Consider the following 19,954-nt stretch of genomic DNA (forward strand, 5'->3'; position numbering starts at 1 on the left):
AGCCTGGCCTTGAATGCCTGCAGGGCTGGGGCATCAACAGCCTCCTTGGGCAACCTAATGGGGCACAGCCCACCCATGCCTCACCTCTATGAGCTGTGGGATTTCCCAGCCCTGAACTGGGAACAGCGAGAGTTTCCAGAGGCTGCTGGAGCAACAGAATGCTTTGAGCACATAAACATTTATTGGCAGCATCTTACAAAAATAGATATATCAGACATTGATTTCCAAGAGGTTTCCCTGCGCGTTCCACAATCAGAAGTTGTGGTGGTTCAGTAACAGCAGCAAAACTGAATTCAAGTCCAGGCAATGGAAAAATCACATTGATGGTGGTGAGCTGTTGGGGTGAGCCCAGAGGGTAGAAAATGTACCCATGTTGTCCAGTGTAACTCCAGCCTGCGTGGGTGCCCTGCAATGATGCCAGCACTGCATGTGCTAGGTAGGGAAAAATTAACAACAACAATAAAAAGTAATAATAATACAAATGTTTTAAAAAGTGGTTTTGCAATTCAATCTGCTCCTTTCCCTTGAGATGGCCAAGGGAAGAGCCCAGGCTTTCTGCTGCAACAAACTAAAATGTGACCCAAGTCTCCCTCCAGAAGCAAACCCAGCCTCTTTTCAGTGTGGCCTCTGCAAAATTCCAGAGGCTTTTAATACCTGAAATTAAAAGAAAAAAAAAGGAAAAAAAAAAAGAAACAAATTATGTGAGAAGTCAGAGCAGGAGCATCTGCTTGGAGGAGATGAAGGGCTGCATAGATGCCATCAAGGCCTCCCTGAAATCCTCCAGTGGGACTGCAGTGCAGGCAGGAGCGCTGAGCTGCCCCTTCCGCACCATCTGGCACAGGGAATCCACCATGCTGGCCATGCTTTGCTTGTCTGTGAGAGAAGAAGGTGGTCGCTGTCACCCTGAATGCTGACCCAGCCCCCTAACCCAACCCTAATGCATCCCTAACCCCAAGCCTGCAGCTCACCATGGTCCTTCTTCCACTGGGTCACCCAGAAGCCACGCAGCCTCACATCCCTGAAGATGAAGGCACTCTGCAGAAACAGGAGATGAGATCTGTCCCCTTCAGCCTGTTCCTGAGTTCTTGCTAGTGTGAGGAGCCTCTTTCAGAGCTCTAATTTGGGACAGATCCGCTTTGGCAGGTTCACAGTAATGAAATACCATGTGCTGCAGCACCGAGCTGCGTCTCACTGGGATAAAACCCAGTTTCACATCAAGGAGACACACACAGTCCCAGCATACAAGAACAATTTGCACCAGGACAAATCAGACACTCAGCATCTGTGGGGTTGTTTCAGCACAGGTACTTCAGCGCAGTCCAAATCCTCCATGAGTGCAACCAAGAGACCCCACAGCAGAATGCAAGGCAGCTCATTCCATAACAAACCCATCGGTTAAAAACAAAGACAGAAATTTGGAGGCTCTGAATGTGACATCCAGACAGAGGACGCACTGAACTCCTGCAGATGTACCCAAGACCATCCCTATACTCACCACTGGCACCGTCACAGGCTGCTTTGCCATTCCTCCATAGGTCACCATGGTCCCTTTGGGTCTGCAGGAGGTACAAGGCCTTGGGTTGCCCACGGGTTGCTCCCCCATCACACCCCAACCCACGTGCCCTGTCTTGGAGCAGGATCTGAGCCCAGCCCTCAGCCCAGCTCACTGCAGGTGCCGCAGCATCTCCGTCGTGCTCCTGCCTCCAACGCAGTTCAGGGCAAGCCGGGGCTTCGGGATGCTCTGCAGGAAAAAGGAAGGGAGCCCTTCATCAGCACTGTGCAGAGAGCTCCACTAAGCCCATTTGTATTAATGGCTGGGTAAATATATGAGGCGATTAGTGAGTGGCTTAGAGAACTGTATCTATTCCTAATGACTTACAGCCCAGATGTCACGCTGCCTGCCCTGACTCACAATTGCTCATCGCACATTTTCCTTTTTGCTATCCCTGCAGCTCCCACTCGAAGTACAGAGCTGTGGGGCAGCCTCTCAGATGGCCTCGCACCGAGGTACCTTAAATATCTCCTTCATCTCTGGCTTCCTCAGCGCATCCTCTGTCACAACGTGGTCTGCACCCAAGGCCAGCAGCCGCTCCACCAGCTGGGGAAGGTCGGGTCTGGAGGGAGAGAGGTCTTGTGAGGCAGAGATCAGGACATCCCCCCGCCCCCTTCTGCTGGAACAGGGCCGAGGGACGAAGGACCACAGGGATCACTGATGCCAACCCCTGGCTCCACGCAGCACCGTCCCAAATCCAAACCCTACGTCTCAGAGCAGTGTCCAAATGCTTTCTCTGCTCTGGCAGCTCATGGCTGTGTCCACTGCCCCATGGACAGACTGTTCCGTGCCCACCACCCTCTGGAGCAGAACCTTTCCCTATCCCCCACCTGTCTGTCCACTGATAGAGCTCCATGCTGTTCCCTCAGACAAGAAGGTGTGTGACCTTGTCATAAAAGAAGATTAAGTTCATTAACCGGGACTTTCCCCTCATGAAATTGTGTTGGCTGTGACCGCATTGCCTTCCAGGTGTTTCTCAATAACTCTCAGAATAATCTCCATAATTTTGCCAGGCACTGAAGCAAGCCTGGCAGGCCTATAATTACCTACAAAAGCCCCAGTGATGCACAGACTATGCAAATGAACTACAGAAAACCGAAATACAACAGAATCAGACCCTTTGTGATTGAGTCTTCACCACTTTCTCTGGGCTGAACACGCTCAGAAGGAACCTCCAGTCCCCACACTGTGCCTCCTTCCCCTTCTCCCACCTCACGGCACTCACCTGTCCCTCACCACATTGATGGTCCTGATGCCCATGGCCTTTGCAATCTGGATGACAGCCTGCCCCACGCCGCTGTTGGCCGCGTTCTGGATGACGGAGTCCCCTGGGGAGCACAGGTTTGGCACAGCCAGGTGGGCTCAGCCCCCTCCTCCCTCCTGCATCACCCCAGCACACAACGTACCCGGCGCCAGGCTCTCAAAGTCGGTCAGCATGCGGAGTGCTGTGCAGGGGTTGATGCTGAGCGTGGCAGCACACAGCAGTGGGATGTCACTGGGCACACGCAGCAGGCTGTCCTCGGGGAGCACCGCGTGTGTCCGCCACGTCCCTGTGCAGTGGGGAAAGGACAGCACTGGCAGACCTGGCACTGCACCCTAACTCGCATTGCTGCAGCACTGCCTTGCAGTGCATGGGGTGAACATCATACTGCAACATATTAAACCTTTTCCTCAACGGCTAGAGCCAGGACATTTATGTAAGTAAAGAAAGAGAAAGCCTGAAACAACGTGCAGGCTGGATATACTTAGATCTGATTTAACCCCTATCATCCATTTACTTTTTTTTTTTTCCCTTTATGTTTAAAAATATCGCATTTGGATCTTAACTAGATGGCTTTCGGTCTCCCATTAAGTGAAAAAGCCTTTTAAGAAGAAATAGGGAAGGAACAAGCTGTTAGACTAAATGGGAACTGACAATTTCTCTGGCCATTGGCGTGCTGGAGTAGCACGAGAGGCATTTGTTGGAAAATAAATTCCCAAGCTTTCCCATCAGAGCACTATTAGGGAGGAAACTGTAATGAGACAGAACTGCCCTTGCACAGGTTAAACACTTTATCCTGTGTCTTTACAGAGGCCATCAGCAGCTGTGACAAAACACGCTTGTTTCCAGAGAACAGATTGCCGTGATGCTCCGTAATAGTGCACAAGGGCCATAAAGGGTTTGCACTATAGAAAAGTAAATGATTTCTGGATTAAAGCTGAGCACACGCTTTCAGCACACAGCAGTGGGCGCCGGAGAGATGGAGGCTCTGCATCCGCAACCTTCCCCCAGGCAGGGTGCACCCAGGGCCCATCCCCAGACTCACCAAGCCCAGCATCAGCAGGGATGATGCAGTCCCCAGGACTCAGTGTCACCACGCCAGGGCCGACCTCCAGCACGCGCCCAACGCCTTCATTGCCTGCCACGGCTGGCAGTGGGGCCAGGAGGGCGTAGGTGCCTGCAGGGAGCAGGGTGAGAGCCACGCACAGAGCCAGGATAGGGACTGATGCGCAGTTCTATGATGCACAGTCAGTTGTAGGCAGCAAGAAACTACCTTGGATCATGTTGATGTCGGCCGGGTTGATGGGCGCTGCCAGCATCTTAATGAGGACATCTGAGTGTCCCAGTGCAGGCAGCTCCAGCTCCTTCAGCCTGGTAGGGACACAGTAATTACAGAGAGATTCATTCCTGTATTACTTCTACAAAGCATCAGCCGTAAGCAAAGCAGCACTATTTCCCCGTCTACATTGCTACAGCCTGGTCTCATCCAGCAAGAAATAAAATCTCAATATCTAACAGAGCATCTGTGCTGCTCCTCCGGCCTGTCCCCCTGCTCACAGCATTGCCTCACATCATAGAATCATTGACGTTGGGAAAGACATCTAAGATCACTCAGTCCAACCCCCATCATGCCCACTGACCATGTTCCTCAGTGCCACATCTCCATGTTTCTCTGAACACCTCCACGGACAGTGACTCCATCACTTTCCTAGACAGCCTGTGCCAATGCTTTCTCTCTCTTTCTGGGAAGAAACTTTTCCTCATCAGTCAGGTGGACCCAAAAGCACATCCTGCCCAGAGGACGCCTTCCAACCCCTTTGCCACCAAACCGTTTTCATGGAAATCCATGGAAAACGCCCTTACACCATGGCTGGGTGAGGCAGAATCCAAACTTATCCAAACTGAACAAGATCTTCAAGACCACCAAGTCAACCCAACCCTCCGAGTGCCACCAGCAAGCCGTGCCCCTGCTAGTTACTATCTTCCCATCACCAAACCACTCAGCCCATTGCTGCTGCGCACAGGGGCATTCATTTTTTGGCTGCCTTGGGCCACGAACCTTCCAGTAAAGAGGACACAGGGGATGCAGGGCTGCGTCCCACTGCCCACAGATGCATCAAGCAGCATTCACACCATGACACACAGAGTGGGGACAAGGGAGCTGGTGGTTGCCTGACCCACTGCAGGCCAGGGCAAAGTCATCTCCCGTTTGCAAGATGAGGGCAATTGGAGCCACATTGAACAAGTGAAGGAGGTGGCTGGACCTGGTGCTGCCAATTTTCAGGGCAGTTATTTGCTGCAATTATGTGCTGCTACATGTGTGTCATTAGAACAACCTGCTGAATTTCCTTCACAGCTCGTCCTGAGCTGGCAACGTGGTTTTCCCTTTTTCCCTTTGAAACTGCCTTGGTGATGGATGTGGAGACAACTCAGAGTTCTGAATGCTTAAGATATGAGCAAAAAGCACAGCGGCAGCCCAGTGTCAAGCTGCTGTGGGAAAATCTTTTTATTATAAAATAAAAAATATGGAGGGATTTTTGGCCAAGGCTGCCAAAACCCAATGTTGTGTAAGAAGGCATTGTGCAAGGATGAGGCTGTGTCATCTGGAATGGGTTTGAGGGCTCATCCCACCCTGCCTGAGCTTTAGGGGAAGTCGGATCTGTTTCCAAACATCTGCAACAAGACACAGAGAGGTTTCACCCATCACGAGGTGGGTCTTGCACAAGCAGCAGGGTGAGGACGGCTGCTCCTGCCCCATGTCCCAGCAAATCTCAGTGCTGCTAAACAGTGTGGTACAATTAAATGGTCCAAAGAGAAATAAGCATCTGCTTGCCTGCCCCAAAGAGTGGTTTGGGTTCTGTATGCACCCAGATCTGCGCCTCCCATCGTTCTGTGCAACTTGAAACAGCTCAGCTGCATCTGCACATCCCCAGCATTTCCTCTCTTGAAAAAGAAAGCAGAAAAAACTTCCCTCTTCTGAGCCTTTCTGGCCATAATTTGAAGAGAAATAAACCTGTACTGCTGCTGTGCCTTGGGTGGTTGCAGCACCTGCAGGAACCCCTACCTGCAACCCCAGGAAACACTCTCATTCCTGACCCTGCATACCCAACTGGGGTTAAAGTGGGGTGCAGCAATGCAGGCTCCCCCAGGGAACACTGAGGAACTGGGGGGCTGCCCCTTCCCTGTGTGCTGAACTACCCTGACACCCCCACACTGTGCACCCCCAAAAAACTCCACATCATCCCTGTGTTTACCTCCACCCTCTACCCCTGCCCTGCACTGCCATGCACCCCTGCCTCACCCCTACACCTGCTGTCCCCATTACAGTACACCCCTTATACACTCACACCATGTATCCCCTGCCATAAACCCCAAACATCTGAACTCCCGATACCTGCACCCCATACAATACACCCTCCTTGCAATGCAGCTCTCTATACTTGCACCCTTTTGCAATGCACCCCTGCATATCTGCACCCCCTTCAATTGCACTCCCCATATCTTCACCCCCTGCAGTGCACTCCTCCATATCTGCACCCCCCCATATCTTCACCCCCTGCAATGCCCCCTCCATAACTGCACCCCCTGCAATTGCAACCCCCATATCTGCATCCCCTCATATCTGCACCCCCTTCAATTACACCCCCCATATCTTCACCCCCCTATATCTCACTCCCCCATATCTGCACCCACTGCAATGCTCTCCCCATAGCTGCACCTCCTTCAATTGCAACCCCTATATCTGCACCCCCCCCATATCTGCACCCCCTGCAACTGCAAATTCCATACCTTCACCCCCCCATATCTGCACCCCCTGCAATTCCACCCCCTATATCTTCACTCCTCCATATCTGCACCCCCAGCAATGCACTCCCCCATACCTGCACACACACCCCATATCTTCACTACCTTCAATTGCACCCCCTGCATCTTCACCCCCATATAACTGCACCCCCTGCAATGCAACCCCCATAACTGCACCTCCATAACTGCAACCCCCACATCTGCATCCCCCCATATCTGTACCCCCTGCAACACACCCCCCATATCTGCACCCCCCAATATCTGCACCCCTTTCAATTACACCCCCTATATTTTCGCCCCTCCCCCCCTCAAACCTCCCCCCCTTCAACGCATCCCTTGCAAACTCCCCCTCTCCCTCCTTACTGCAGGACGTCCGCCGGCTCCCCGTGCCGCTCATAGAGGAGCCCCCTCGGGACGCTCCCAGCGGCAGCACAGCGCGACCGCACGGGACGAACCCGCAGCCCGCGCAGCACCGCCGCTCCCGCCCGCTGCATCCCGGCCCGGCACGGCGCGACTGCCGGCGGCGTCACGAGGGCAACCCCACCCCCAGCGGGTCGGTCCCGCCCTCGCCTGGCCTTAAGGCGGCCTCGAATGTGGCAGAGCAGCGCCGTGGTGGTGGGTTGTGCCGTTCCCGTCCCCGGTGACGTTTAAGGTCGGGTTGGACTGAGCGTCGCGGTGGGGCTGTTGGTGTCCTTGCGCAATGCGGGGAATTGGACCACGCGGTCTTTAAGGGTCCCTTCCGACTGAAACAATTCTATGATTCTATGGGATATCGTACCTTAGCGTGCCATGCCGTGCCTTACTATGCCATGCCATGCCATGATATTCCGTACCTTGCCATAAATGGTGATGGTAAGACCTTGCCATGCCATGCCATGCCTTACCATGCTATGCAATGCCTTACCACACCACACCATCCCATCCCATGCCACACCACGCCATGCCATGCCACGCCATGCCATGCCTTACCATGCTATGCAATGCCTTATCACACCATACCACAACATCCCATCCCATCCCATCCCATCCCATCCCATCCCATCCCATCCCATCCCATCCCATCCCATCCCATCCCATCCCATCCCATCCCATACCATACCATACCATACCATACCATACCATACCATATCACAACATGCCATGCCATGCCATGCCATGCCATGCCTTACCATGCTATGCAATGCCTTATCACACCATCCCATCCCATCCCATCCCATCCCATCCCATCCCATCCCATCCCATCCCATCCCATCCCATCCCATACCATACCATACCATACCATACCATACCATATCACAACATGCCATGCCATGCCATGCCATGCCATGCCTTACCATGCTATGCAATGCCTTATCACACCATCCCATCCCATCCCATCCCATCCCATCCCATCCCATCCCATCCCATCCCATCCCATACCATCCCATCCCATCCCATACCATACCATACCATATCACACCATGCCATGCCATGCCATGCTATGCCTTACCATGCTATGCAATGCCTTACCACACCATACCACACCATAGCACACCATACCATACCGTGCCGTGCCATGTCATGCCTTACCATGCTATGGCACACCTCACCATACCATATCATGCCATGCCATGCCACGCCATGCCATCCCATCCCATCCCATCCCATCCCATTCCATCCCATTTCACACCATGCCATGCCATGCCATGGCACACCTCACCATACCATATCATGCCACACCATGCCATAGCACCCTTTGGCCCTTCCCCTTTTGCCTGTCCCATCCCCAGCCCAAAGCCCCCACGCTCCTGCCACGCACAAAGAACAGCAAGATGCTCATTGCACGGTTATTTAAAACAACAGACGATGCCTGAACCAGTGTTAAGGAAAAAAAAATCCTAATAGTAATTTAATGCAGTGTTCGGTATAATTGTCTTGAAGGAGATCTCATTTATTTTTCCAATTAAAGCTGATTACATTGGGGGGGAAAGAAAAAGGGAAGTGAAGATGCTGCGTGCGCTGCTCATCTTGTCACTGCAGAACTAACAGTGGCTTTTACAAATAAATTCTTCTCGTAAATATAAGTTCCTCTTATGAAAAAAAGAACTGAAAATCAAGGGCAGCTCAGCGGGAAAGCTGAAGTGAAAGGCCAGAGTCAACTGGCATCATGTTCCAAGGTTGTTTTAATAATAATAAAAAGGAAAAATAACATTTTGGGGTTGTGAATTCCATGACTGGGGGAGGGTTCAAAAGGAAGGGAAAGCCCTGGTGGTGAGAAGGAGCCTCTGTGAGGCAGCAGATGGGGACTTTTCTGCCTTGCTGCTATTCTGGGTGAAGTTCGGAGGGGAGAGGAAGGTTTCTGCTCTGCCAACTGCTGCCCAAGTGCTGCAGAGCACCGACAGCACTCGTAACATTAAGAGATACACAGCAGTGCTGGCACAGGTGGAGCCAGGCTCAGCTTTGTGGGTTCCAAAGCCCATTTCCTTTCCCCAGTTCATAGGATTCCATTTCCTCAGCACAAACCCTCTTCCCCACATCTGGCGGGAGCCCGAGCACAGCTGCGTCCTGAAAGTATGGATGCAGCCATGTTTAAGATGCAGCAGTGTGGGTGAGCCTGCACAGCGTGAAGCTCGGGTGCCCACGCTGTGTGGCAAAGGGTTAATAGCTAATTACTGGAGCAAAATGAGATGCCTTTCCATAAGGTTCAAAATACATGCGTTTGCAAATCAGGGCTGGCAGACTATTTATGATTATTTTGTTAATGTTTCTCCTGTAACAAGCACAATTTCCTGGTGATTAATGGCTGCTTCATCTCCCGGAATTGCATTTATTTTATTTTATTTTATTTTTTTTTTTCAGGAGAGGCGCACAGAAATTTGCATGAGAGGGGTTTGGGATGAGGATGGGGCCGAGGTGGTGGCACAGGCACGGCTCTGCCAGGAGCTCAGCGATGCTCCCAGCTCCCCTTTGCCTTTTCCTGCTTAAAACCAATGAGCAAAGGTTTGTCTCACCCATCGGCTGATTCGGGTTGGTCACTCGTGTTCATGGCTGGAAAGCAAAATGAGGGCTGGGTTTGGCTGTGCACATCTGGGGGATGCTTGGCCCAGAGCCCCTGGTCTGCTCATGAAAGCTCAGTGGCACCTGGGTGACATTGGCTGTGATTTTGTGCCTGAAACATAAAGGGACACAGATGCAGGGAATCACCTGCTGAGCCATTCCAGGCAGAAGGTGGCAAACTGGTCAACTGCCTTTTGATCAGACATACCTGAACCAGAAAACACAAAATATATTGAGCTTAAAGAACCACTTCTATAATCCTTAGCTTAGCCCTGGATCCCTCATTTAACCCCTCTGGCAGTGCTGGACCATTCCATAACCCCTTCTGAATCCTCCACCTAAAGCCCCCCTTGTGCCCAATGCTCCACACAGTAGCAGCTGCCAGCACGTGGCTGCCCAGGATTAATTTCTGTACACACGCCAATGGCTGAGCCTTGTGCCTCCAGAACAGCCTGCATTATTACTTTTTTTTTTCTCCTATTCCCTTTGAATTGTTTCATTCTGAGATAATAATAATAAAAGAAAATAATAAAAGAAACAGAGCGCTCAGCAGCTAACTGAGGATTGATGAGTTCTGATCCTCTGCCAATGAGATGAAAAAGGAGGCTTTGCTGGAGCCATCCATAAGGGAAGGAGCAGACAAAGGATCCAGCTGTGCTGTGAGCAGTAGGGACCCAAAATGCCATCGTGGTCCTTTTGCAGGGAGAGAAATACCTGAACACACTCGTGCATGCACGTGCTCTGATATCCTTGCATACATGTAACGTATGCATCCCATGAAAGCAGAGACTCCTCTGGGCAGAGGAAAGCTCTTGAAATAGTTTAGAAGAACGCTCAGAAATGAATCAGATCAGCACCTTTTTTGCTTCTTTTAAGGTTTCTTCCAAACTTTCTTCCTCCCTCCTCTGCCCCAGGTCCCCACGTCCCCAATTCTGCCCCTTACCACAGCGGAGCCGACGCTCTCCCAACGCTGCAGCACTGTGAGCACAAGCAATGCTGTCTGCGATGGGAATCCATTGTTCCTGAGGCTCTGCTGGTGCCTCAGCTCAGCCCTGCTCAGCCCAAATGCCCGACGAGCTCTTTGTGTTGCAAACTGCCGAGCGCATCCTTTCTGTGATGGAGTTTGGAAGAGCACCAAAGCGGAGCTGCGAGGAGGGCAGACAGCACCCAAAATCAAATCCAGTGAAAGAAAACAAACTGGAAAAGCGGTGTCATCCCCAAAGGAAGAAGTAATCAGGAATGCTGGACAAAGCACTGCTCCATCCTCTGCTCAGAGCAGGCCTGGCAGCATCCAGAGGTGACAGTGGGAAAGCTGAGCGCTCCCAAACCCAGAATGGCTCTTGTCGCCTTGGTTGCCATCAGGGTCCCAAAGCACATGGGCTGATTCATTTCCCACCTTGCTTTCTTTTAAGGAAAAAAGTGTTGGAGGAGACAACGCTGTGTTTTGGGGCAGATCCACCAGGTTGTTGTGCCTTCATTCTTCTCTTATCAAAACCATTTTATTGCTGAAATCAGAAAGGGGCGAATCCACGCGTTTGGGATTGCAGCTGTGGCCCTGCGTCGAGCACTGCAGCCTGATGGGTGATGCTCTGGAATAGTTTTTGAGCTCTTCCCATTTCCCCACTGGGAAACCCCAGGGCAGAGGAGCTGAGTCTGAAGCGACACAGCATAACTCTATGCTCTAACACCGCGTCACACCGTGTAACATCCTGCAGCATCTTCACAGCTCCTTCCTCCGGGAGCTCTTGCTCCTTCTCTGCCATGCACAGGACCACGAGTGGCTCTGCTGGTTTATTTGGGTGAAGGCACAGAGTTATTTCATCCTTTCAGGCAGTGATAACTCATCTAATAGCCCCATTACATCCGGCCTGACCGCTGGGCGGGATGAGATCAGCTGTTTTGTCTGCTAAGAAAGGGAAGGATTTGGGGCATTAGGAAAAGGCAGTGATTTGAGAAAATAGCGGGGACTTATTAGAGGTAAGGGACTGGATGGTGGTGTAATAGGGAGAGAAATAGAAAAAAGAAGAGGGAAGCAAAGGGAAGGGGGGAGAGGGAGAGAGGGCGGCGTGGGAGAGATAGAGGGACAAAAGCAGAAGGTAGAAAAGTGGGGTGTGGGATGGCTGCGCAGTGCTGGGGGATGCACAGCCACGTTGTGTCCTCACAGCTCCGATGCCCTCACAGGAAAAAGGGAGAAAGTGTGGTGCTCTGAAATAAGCCAGAGAGGAGAGTTTTGGGGGTGGGAGTCCCACTCAGTGCAGGGCAGCTCCTGCAGCCCACCATCCCATGGGTGCTGGGGGGTTACGGGCCAGCCCTGCTCCACCACTTTGTCCTTTTATGAGCGAGAGGAAAGCATCCTCCCCAAAGCACTGCTGGCTCCCAGGAGGCTCAAAAGCCCCAAACCCCATCTTTTTGTCCCCGATCCAGTGGAATCCAGAGACACAGTGAGGACACGAAGGCTGTGTTGCAGGCTGCCGTCACACTGGAGCTGCAAACATTTATCCTTGGAATGGGAATGAGGGTTTCAGCAGAGACCATTTGCAATCACGGAGAGGCCTGCGTTTTTTTCTGCAAATGACTGCACTTGAAGAGTGATTACTTCATTTTAGCTCGATTGCTCCTGCAGGCACTGGGGGCTGTGATGGCAGCAGGAGGTGGGGTGGGGATGGGAAGGGGATGTGGTCCCAGGGACCAAACCCAGGGCTCAGCTGTATCATGAAGACACAGCTGTCCCAAGGGCACTGCCATGCTCCCAGACCATATGCTGCTCCATGGCAGGAAAACTGGCCCATGTACAGACAGCACCCAACTCCTTCTCCTCCTCTTCCCTGCATGGATGAAGGCCCCTGAACGGACCTGGCTGCAGCTTGGTGGTGCAGGCTGGTGCATCCTGCTCTGTGCACAGACCTGCAGCTGGCGCCAGGCTGGCACTGGGGTGAATCCAGGGATGCACAGAGCCACGTGCCAGCTGCAGACCTCAGCAGTGCAGAATGGGGGGGATTTAGCTTTGATTTTGCTGGTTAATGACAAATAGGCTGCGCTGTGCTGGGAGGGTGCAGTGCTTCTGCCTGGTTGGATTTTACCCCCTAAGGATAAAACAGAGGGACTCGGGGTGCAACAGCAGCACAGAGCACGCAGAGGGAGGAGCTGAGCTGGATGACAGAACTCGGCCCCCCCAGCCTTTGAGTAAACATTTTCCTGCTGCGGAGGGTGCAGATGAACAAGAGCCCTTTCATCCCCTGGCCCTGCCATGTCCCTATGGGCCCTGTGCAGATTTTTTTCTGCCCTTTGGATGCTTTTTTTCCCCCCTTCCCTGCCCTTGCTGCACCTCTCTCCATCCATCACCACCTGTCTGATCCCAGGGATGGTGGCACTGCGGGGTGACACCCCACCATTGCCACTACTGCTCCCATGCAGCTGTGCAGAGCGTTCCCTGTCAACATCTTGCAACTGCGCACCCCTCAGCAGCCATGCAACCCCAAGATGCAACCAAGCATCCCCCAATCTTGCACCCCCCATCAACCAATCACCCCACGCAACAGCACCCAGGGATTCCTCCCATAGCCTTTCATCACCCCTGCAAGCATGCACCCCCTCGAGCCGCGCACCCCACCACGCACCCCCAGAACCTCCATCCATCACGCAGTCACGCACACCCCCACCTGCACCCCCAGACCAATCACCCCCTTGCGACCACAAGCTTGCAACTTCCCCCACCTACCAACCCGCTGTCACCACGCACCCCCAACCTTACACCCCCCTACACCCCTGCTGCAACCGCGAGCCCTCAGAACCGCTTTCAGCCCCTCACAACCGCTCACCCCGCAACCCCCCCCCCTACCCCCCCAGCGGGGGCGGCACCGCGCTGCCTACTCGCCGTACGGCCGCCAGGGGGCGCCCTCTCCCCGCCCTCTCCCCGCCCTCTCTCGCTGCCCGCGGCGGTGGCGGCGGTGGAGGCGGCGGGGCCGGCGGCGCTGACGTCACGGCGGCGCGGGGCCGCCGCTATTTGAGGAGCGGGGCGGACGCGCGGGCCCCGCTGCGCCGGATCCGGGGGGCCCGCAGGAGGCGGCGGTGGCGGTGGTGTCGGCGGCCGCCCCCGGCCCCTCCGCCCCGCCGCCGCCCTCGCACCATGCGCAGCGCCCGGGCGCTGCTGCTCGCCCTCGCTTTGCGGGTTTGCGCGTTGGACACCGAGACGCCCTCCGGTGAGCGGTCGGTGCGGGGTGGGTGGGGGGTCCGGTGCGTGGTTACCCCTCGCTTGGAGTTTGGGGAGAGCGGTGGGTTTTCGGGTAGTACGGGGAAACTGAGGCACGGGGCGGGGATGGGGAACCGTTCCGGGTCCGGCTGCGTCGCGGCGTTTTGCGGTGTTCGTTCGCCGTGACCGCGTGTGGTGCGGGGCTGAGCGGCTCTGCGGGGAAACTGAGGCACGGAGCTGCGCTGCTCCACTCGGGATGGGGCTTTGCCCGCAGCTCCGGGGGGTTCGGCGCCCCGGCGCCCCGGTGGCGGCTCGCCGTGGAGGCGCTTCGCGTCTGAAGCGCTGCGCTTTGGGTGCTTTGGGGGGTCGTTGTGTTTTTCCCCCGTTTTTAGCAGGGTTTGGGGCTGGAGGTGCCGCCCCAACCGAATTCGGGCTCAGCCCCGCTTCCCCACGCCGTGCCCTTCCGACGGACCGAGGATGCTGCGGTTCGGGTCCGTAACGCGCGGGGCTCTGTGTGCCTCCCCCCATCCCGTATGGGGCCGTTATTCCATCCATCCCATCGTTAATCTCAGCGTCTCCTCCACTCTGGGACGCGCACCCTGTGCCCGCGGGATGCTCCGCTCTCCTCTCCGGAGCGCACGAACTTCAGCGGTTCGTTCCGATCACGCCGTGGCTGAGCTGTCGGCATTGCGCTGCTCGCAACGGGGGCTCCGGGGGCGCATCGCCTTGCTGTCAGGTGCTGCAGGGCAACGGGCACCTGCTGCTCGGCTCCTTGGTGTGTGGGGCTGTAGAGGGTGCCGAGCTGCTCGTTTCCACCTCCTCAAAGCTTCGATGCGGAGGTGCTCCGCGGGGTGCGCTGCTCGTCCCTACTGAGGGCTCTCCCAGCACCATCCCAAGCGTTCAGCGGCAATAAAATATTTGGCTTTGGATCATTCCTTTAGGAGAGGTTCCCACACTCCCGGAGTGTGGGGCTTCGCGGCGGCCTCAGGACGGTGGCATTGGGGTGGGCTGGGCTGGGGGGGGGGGGGGGGGGGATTGGTTTGGCCTCTCCTCTGACCCCGCATTGTCTGCGCCGAGTGAATGGAAGCGGCCGCGTTCCCTTTGTCGGGTTTGGGGTCGGGGAGCGGAACAAATGCGGCCGCGTCGCTCTGTAACGGCCGCGTCCTCATCACGAGATAATGGAGGTGATGGAGCTTCGCATCCCTGCTCTGGGTCGGGACCCCGGGGGCTGGCCTGGGTCGGGGCTGTGCTGCTGGCAGCTGGGATGCGTTTATTTTTTGCCCTCCTGCCTTTTCTTGTTGCGCTGTGAGGAATCTTTCCCTTGGCTGCTGTTCCATCTGCGTTTCTTTGCTTTTTATGCCTTGCTTGGTGCTGCAGCGGCAGGTTATGATGCAGACCCCTCTCAGGGTCCCCAAAAGCTCACACTGCTGTCCTTGGAATGCAGCACCCTCCTCCCATACCCCCTGTTTCCATCTCTCCATATTCCCCTCTCCCCAGCAGCACTGGGGCACGGAGGGTTTTGCTGCCTGTGGAGGTGAAGCAGAGCTGGGGGATGTCAGAGCTCGGTGCTCTTATTTCAACCCCCTCAGTGTGTGTGCTTTGCTTTTGCTCCGGTGCTGCTCTCCCTGGTTGTTTTCCTGGGCTGCAGGCAGTGCTGGACCTGCCCCCCGTCCTGGTGAGTCACCTCCTGGCCCGCGCTGAGCATTTTTTCCCTTATCCAAACTAAGGCAAACCTTCCAAATCTCAGCTTCCTGAGGAGCATTCCCTGCTCGTAGCCAGCAGGATCCAAACCCTGGAAATCAGAGGTTCTGATCCTTGCCTGGGCAACAGCAGCCCCCCCCACTGCCAGCCGATGGGGTCAGTGTTTTTCCTCCAAATTGAATGTTTTCCCCCTATTTAGCACCAGGAAGGAGCTTGCTTTGCTCACAGCCATTTTTCAGCACAGTTCCCAGAGCCCTTGAGAACCACTCCTCCCTGGGCTCTGCTCCCTCTGCCTGCTGGTGGCACCCCTTAAAGGTCCCCTCCCAGCTGTTTGCAGCCTTGCTGCTGGTAGCCACGAAGGGGTTAAGCAGCAGGAGCAGGTAAATCCCTTCCGCATGCTCGGAGCGGGGCTGGGGAGAGCCTTATCAACACAGCCCCGCCATCTGCCTGCTTAAACCTCCCTAAATAAGCTTTTTAATAATCTATCATTAACATGCACTATAATTGTCTTATTAGACGTGTCTGGGAACCTTTTGTTGCTGTGTGATTAAATGTCACATTCTCAACCCTTCTCCTCCTCCTCTCCCAAAGGCAGACAGAGGCTCTGCTCTGCAGCTGCCCCTGAGCACCGTTTCTGTCCCTGCAGCATCGTCCCCTGGAGCATTTGCCCCATGCTGTGGCACTCGCCCAGTCCCAAAGCAGTGATACTGGGGAACCTGAGGCTTTTCTCTCCAGGGTGAGGAGGATTCCCAACGCTCCCCCCCCCCCCCCCCCCCGGGGCTGATCTCCTCCTCCTTGGCAGCCTTCAAATAAACCCATCCTGGAGACAGAGTCTCTTTCCGCTGCAGATGGCCTCTTGGAGCCCCGCTCCGCCGCTGCCTGGCAGAGCTGCTGTGGGTTTCAGTGCTGGGACGCATCCAGATGAGGGTCATGGAGGTGCTGGGCATTGGTGCAGCTGCAGGGCATCCTGGGGACACGGGGCCGAAGGGCGGCTGTGGGCAGGAGGAGGAGGGTGAGGGCTGGCAGGCACCAGAGGCCCTTCCCCGTTGTTGCTTCAAGGGCGCTGGTGTTTGCAGAGCTGTTTCCTGGTGCACGGATCCAAAGTCCAACACTGCTGTAAAGCTCAGCTCCGTTCTCACCCACGGGGCTGGTGCTGGGGGTGTACAGACCCGCTGGATGCTGGCAGCTCCCCGCACCGTTCCTGCTGTGCACCGTGGGGTGCTGAGCACCGACTGCTCTTTGGCTTTGCTCCGTTCCTAACAGCAACCCGGCTTCTCTCAAGTCCTGGAACGAGCGCGGGGACGTCGGGTTTTAATTCCCAGCAAAGCTCGATGGCTGCGTGTTTCCGAGCCCGATCCTAAAGCTGAGGGACGGACATCGGATCCCAAAGCTGAACTGCGGACATCCCCGGCGCTCCGGGCGCTGCGCCGTGCGCGGCCGCCAGAGGGAGCGGGGACAGCGGCCGCTGCAGCAGCGAAGTCCCGGTGCGTGGGGAACCGGCGTGGAGCCCAGAGCAGCACGGAGCAGTGCGGTGCTGTAGATGGAGGGTGTAAATGTTGAGGCCGGAGCGATGCTCTGAATCTGCGCTTTGTGATGTAGCTTGAAAAAGAGCAGGGAATTGTCTGTCGTGGGGTGGCTGCGGCAGTGCAAGCTTCACCCTTTGGGCTGGGAGACCCCAGCAAGCTGAGCTGATTGCCCGGGCCCCTCTGTGTGCGTGAGCTCTGGTGGGACATCATTAACTTAATGAGGGCAGTGGCTTGAGCTGCTGTTTGAGCCTCGACAGCACGAGGGGACTGTGGTGACCTGATCGTGGTAACAAGGCTGCTGTCCCTGCAGTGCTGCTGGTTTGACAGAGGCAATGGCACGGAGCCCCCGGGCTGCCTGAGCCTCACGTGTGTCCCTGTGCCACAGCCATCCACTGCAGTGATCACAATCAGTACAGATGGGAGCACGAACTGCTCCAGCCCAGTGCTTTGCCTGCCCGCATCCCATCGCTGCAGCTGGGGCACCGTGGGGGTGATGGCATCACAGGGATGATGGCACTGCAGGGATGGAATGCTGAGACTCAGCTGCTTCCCAGTGAGGGGCCTTTGGGGGCTGCCTGGGGTCTTCCTGTTGCTGCTGGAACCCGATGCACTGAAGGAGGTGGAGCATCACAAGGTGGATGAACGGATTGCAGACAAACAGAATTTCCTTGCTTAGGTGCATCTAGAAGTGCCCTGGGACTGCACAGTTGGGGATGCTCTGGGATGCAGCCATCTGTATAGGGCTGGTGTCTCTGGTCATAGGGTATCCCATATTCCCCATGGGCCTTTATGTGGCTCCGGCAGAGCTTTTGGCTCGCTGAGAACCTACAAAGACTTTGCTTGGCACAAAATGAGATGCGTAAGTGATGGTGCCTGAGGGGCTCAGCACCAAATGTGAAGCATTTGCCATGTCCTGGGTTGGTCCACTGGGTGCCATGTGGGACTGCACCCATCAGCAGCAAGCAGAGATCCCTCAGTGGCCCTGAATGAATGCTCTCTGCGTAATGCCCAGGTTTGGCTCACCCAGCTGCAGCCAGGCGGATTGGGTTGCAGGGCCACTGATCCCTGTGCTCCTGTGCAGGGACAGAAGGGGCTTTTCCCAAGAGCTCTCCCCGTGCTGTTCACCTTTTTGGGGTCTTATTTTCAGCCTAACAGCCGCCTTCTGCTTCCCCTTGCTGTGTGATAACATTCCATTGATTTTGTTTCCCAGCTGACAGCAGTCCCGCTTCGCTCCTGTGCTAACAATCTCAAAGTGAAGCAGCACATCTCAGTGCTGGAGAATTTCTGGTTTTATCAGCATCACTCATTGGGTGAATCCACTTCTGCTGCCCGGTGTCTGCATCCCCAGCCTTGATGAGGTCCCTACGTGGCCAATCCTCTGCGTGGCAGAAGCTGCAACAGATTGAAGAGAAAGGAGAAGGGCGAAGCTGTGTGATGGCCAGGATGCAGCCAGCGCTGCTGTGGCTCAGTTCTGCCTCTCGTCTGCCTGCCTGCAGCAAAATGCAGGGCTTGGGTCAGAGCTGGGGCTCGGTGCAAGGCTCGATCTTGGCAAGTGTTGCTGAGTCCCTGCTGTATTTGAGCAACTGGCTGCTGTGCATTTGGGAGCAGAGCAGGGCACTGCGCAGACTGCTTGGCACACACAGCCCTTCCCAGAGCCCCTGCGTGTTCAGGAGAAAAGAGGAATTCAGTTCTTTGACAAATGACACGGACCATTTGCAGAGCAAACCCGGCTCTGTAGACAGCGCTGCGAGCAAAAGGAGGGAGGTATTAAAATCAATAAATAAGCTGTTGGGAAAGGCAGCGGAGGGCTCTGGTGGCTCCGGATTTACAGTGTGATCACAGCAACACCTGGAGCTGCCAGCCTGTGCTTTGCAGTGGGAAAGCTCCTGCTCTGCGTGGCTGTCAGGATGCACATGGAGCAGGGAGCCTTCTCCACAGGCATCCATTGGTAACCGGGGGCAGGAAAGGCCAGATCACCTTTCTTTTTTTTGCCATTTCCCCCCCTCCCACCCCCCCCCCCCCCAAAGAGCAGGAGGAGCAGAGCTGCCTGTCAGCCCTGAGGCTTAATTGCACTGTGAGCAATCGATAACTCCAGGACCGTGGGTTTCCAAAAGCCTGCCTTTGTTTTATTTCCTTTAGTGCAGAAGAGGCAGCCCTGACTTTGTTCATTAAGTGACGGTTCGTTATGGAAGTGCCCGTGTTGCAGCTCATCAGCCCACAAACCAGCCCCATGCACATTGCCTTCTCCCTGCACTGCGTTGCATTCCTGCCCTATTTCCTATGGGACCTGGGAGCGCTGCAGCACCGGGTGCTGAGTTTTGGGTCCCAGCAGTGAGGGCTTTGCAGGTGGGAGCCATCAGGAGGGTCTGCAGCAACCCAGATGGGTGACGTCTGCAGCTGCTGGTGGATAGATGTTGTTCTCCCAGCCCTGTGCCAGGCGCTGGGGTTATCAGGCGTAAGTGACTTATTATGCAAATCCTCTGTCTTAATATCTGGCTATTCTCTCCCTGGAATTGCATTGGCTAAGCCCCATGCGTTATTGGAGCTGCTAATGTTTACGCATTAGCTTCTTTGGCTAATGTACAAGGCTTCAAGTTGCAAATTGACGTTCCTTACAGCTGAGCAAATTATTTTTCTATTAAACGCAATATTTAAAATGATTTGGAGAAGCAAAACAAACTACTGGCAAGAATCTTAATGTCGCTGCTTTCCATATCCTTCTAACCAGCTTTGATCGGGTCCAGGAAATGAGTCCTTTTTTTTTATTTTTCTTTTTAAGACATTTCTATTTTGCCAAAGTGAGCGATGAAGAGAAGCAGGGATTGGGATTGTGGCAAAATGTGATGTGTGTGATGCACGGAGCAGCGAGTGTGGCTGTTGTGTTC

General features: G+C 54.9%; 2 protein-coding genes across 2 annotated transcripts in view; one reads left to right on the top strand and one right to left on the bottom strand.

The window, feature by feature from the left end:
• Positions 1–709: 709 nt before the first annotated feature.
• Positions 710–7,111, bottom strand: MECR (mitochondrial trans-2-enoyl-CoA reductase; the record flags this gene model as incomplete). Its single annotated transcript, XM_079546010.1, has 10 exons — positions 710–873; positions 969–1,035; positions 1,496–1,556; positions 1,668–1,741; positions 2,012–2,114; positions 2,778–2,880; positions 2,959–3,102; positions 3,859–3,990; positions 4,087–4,184; positions 6,981–7,111. 10 exons carry the CDS (start codon positions 7,109–7,111, stop codon positions 710–712), a joined length of 1,077 nt encoding a protein of 358 aa, XP_079402136.1.
• Positions 7,112–13,779: 6,668 nt separating this feature from the next.
• The window catches only part of PTPRU (protein tyrosine phosphatase receptor type U), a gene marked incomplete at both ends in the record, with an annotated part of 43,928 nt that continues 37,753 nt past the window's right edge, over positions 13,780–19,954 (top strand). Inside the window, one exon of the mRNA XM_079546098.1 lies at positions 13,780–13,852. Coding sequence (XP_079402224.1) covers positions 13,780–13,852 — 73 coding nt within the window. The remainder of the gene's footprint in view (positions 13,853–19,954) is intronic.

This window comes from Tetrao urogallus (assembly GCF_951394365.1).
Source record: "Tetrao urogallus genome assembly, chromosome: 23".
NCBI lineage: Eukaryota > Metazoa > Chordata > Aves > Galliformes > Phasianidae > Tetrao > Tetrao urogallus.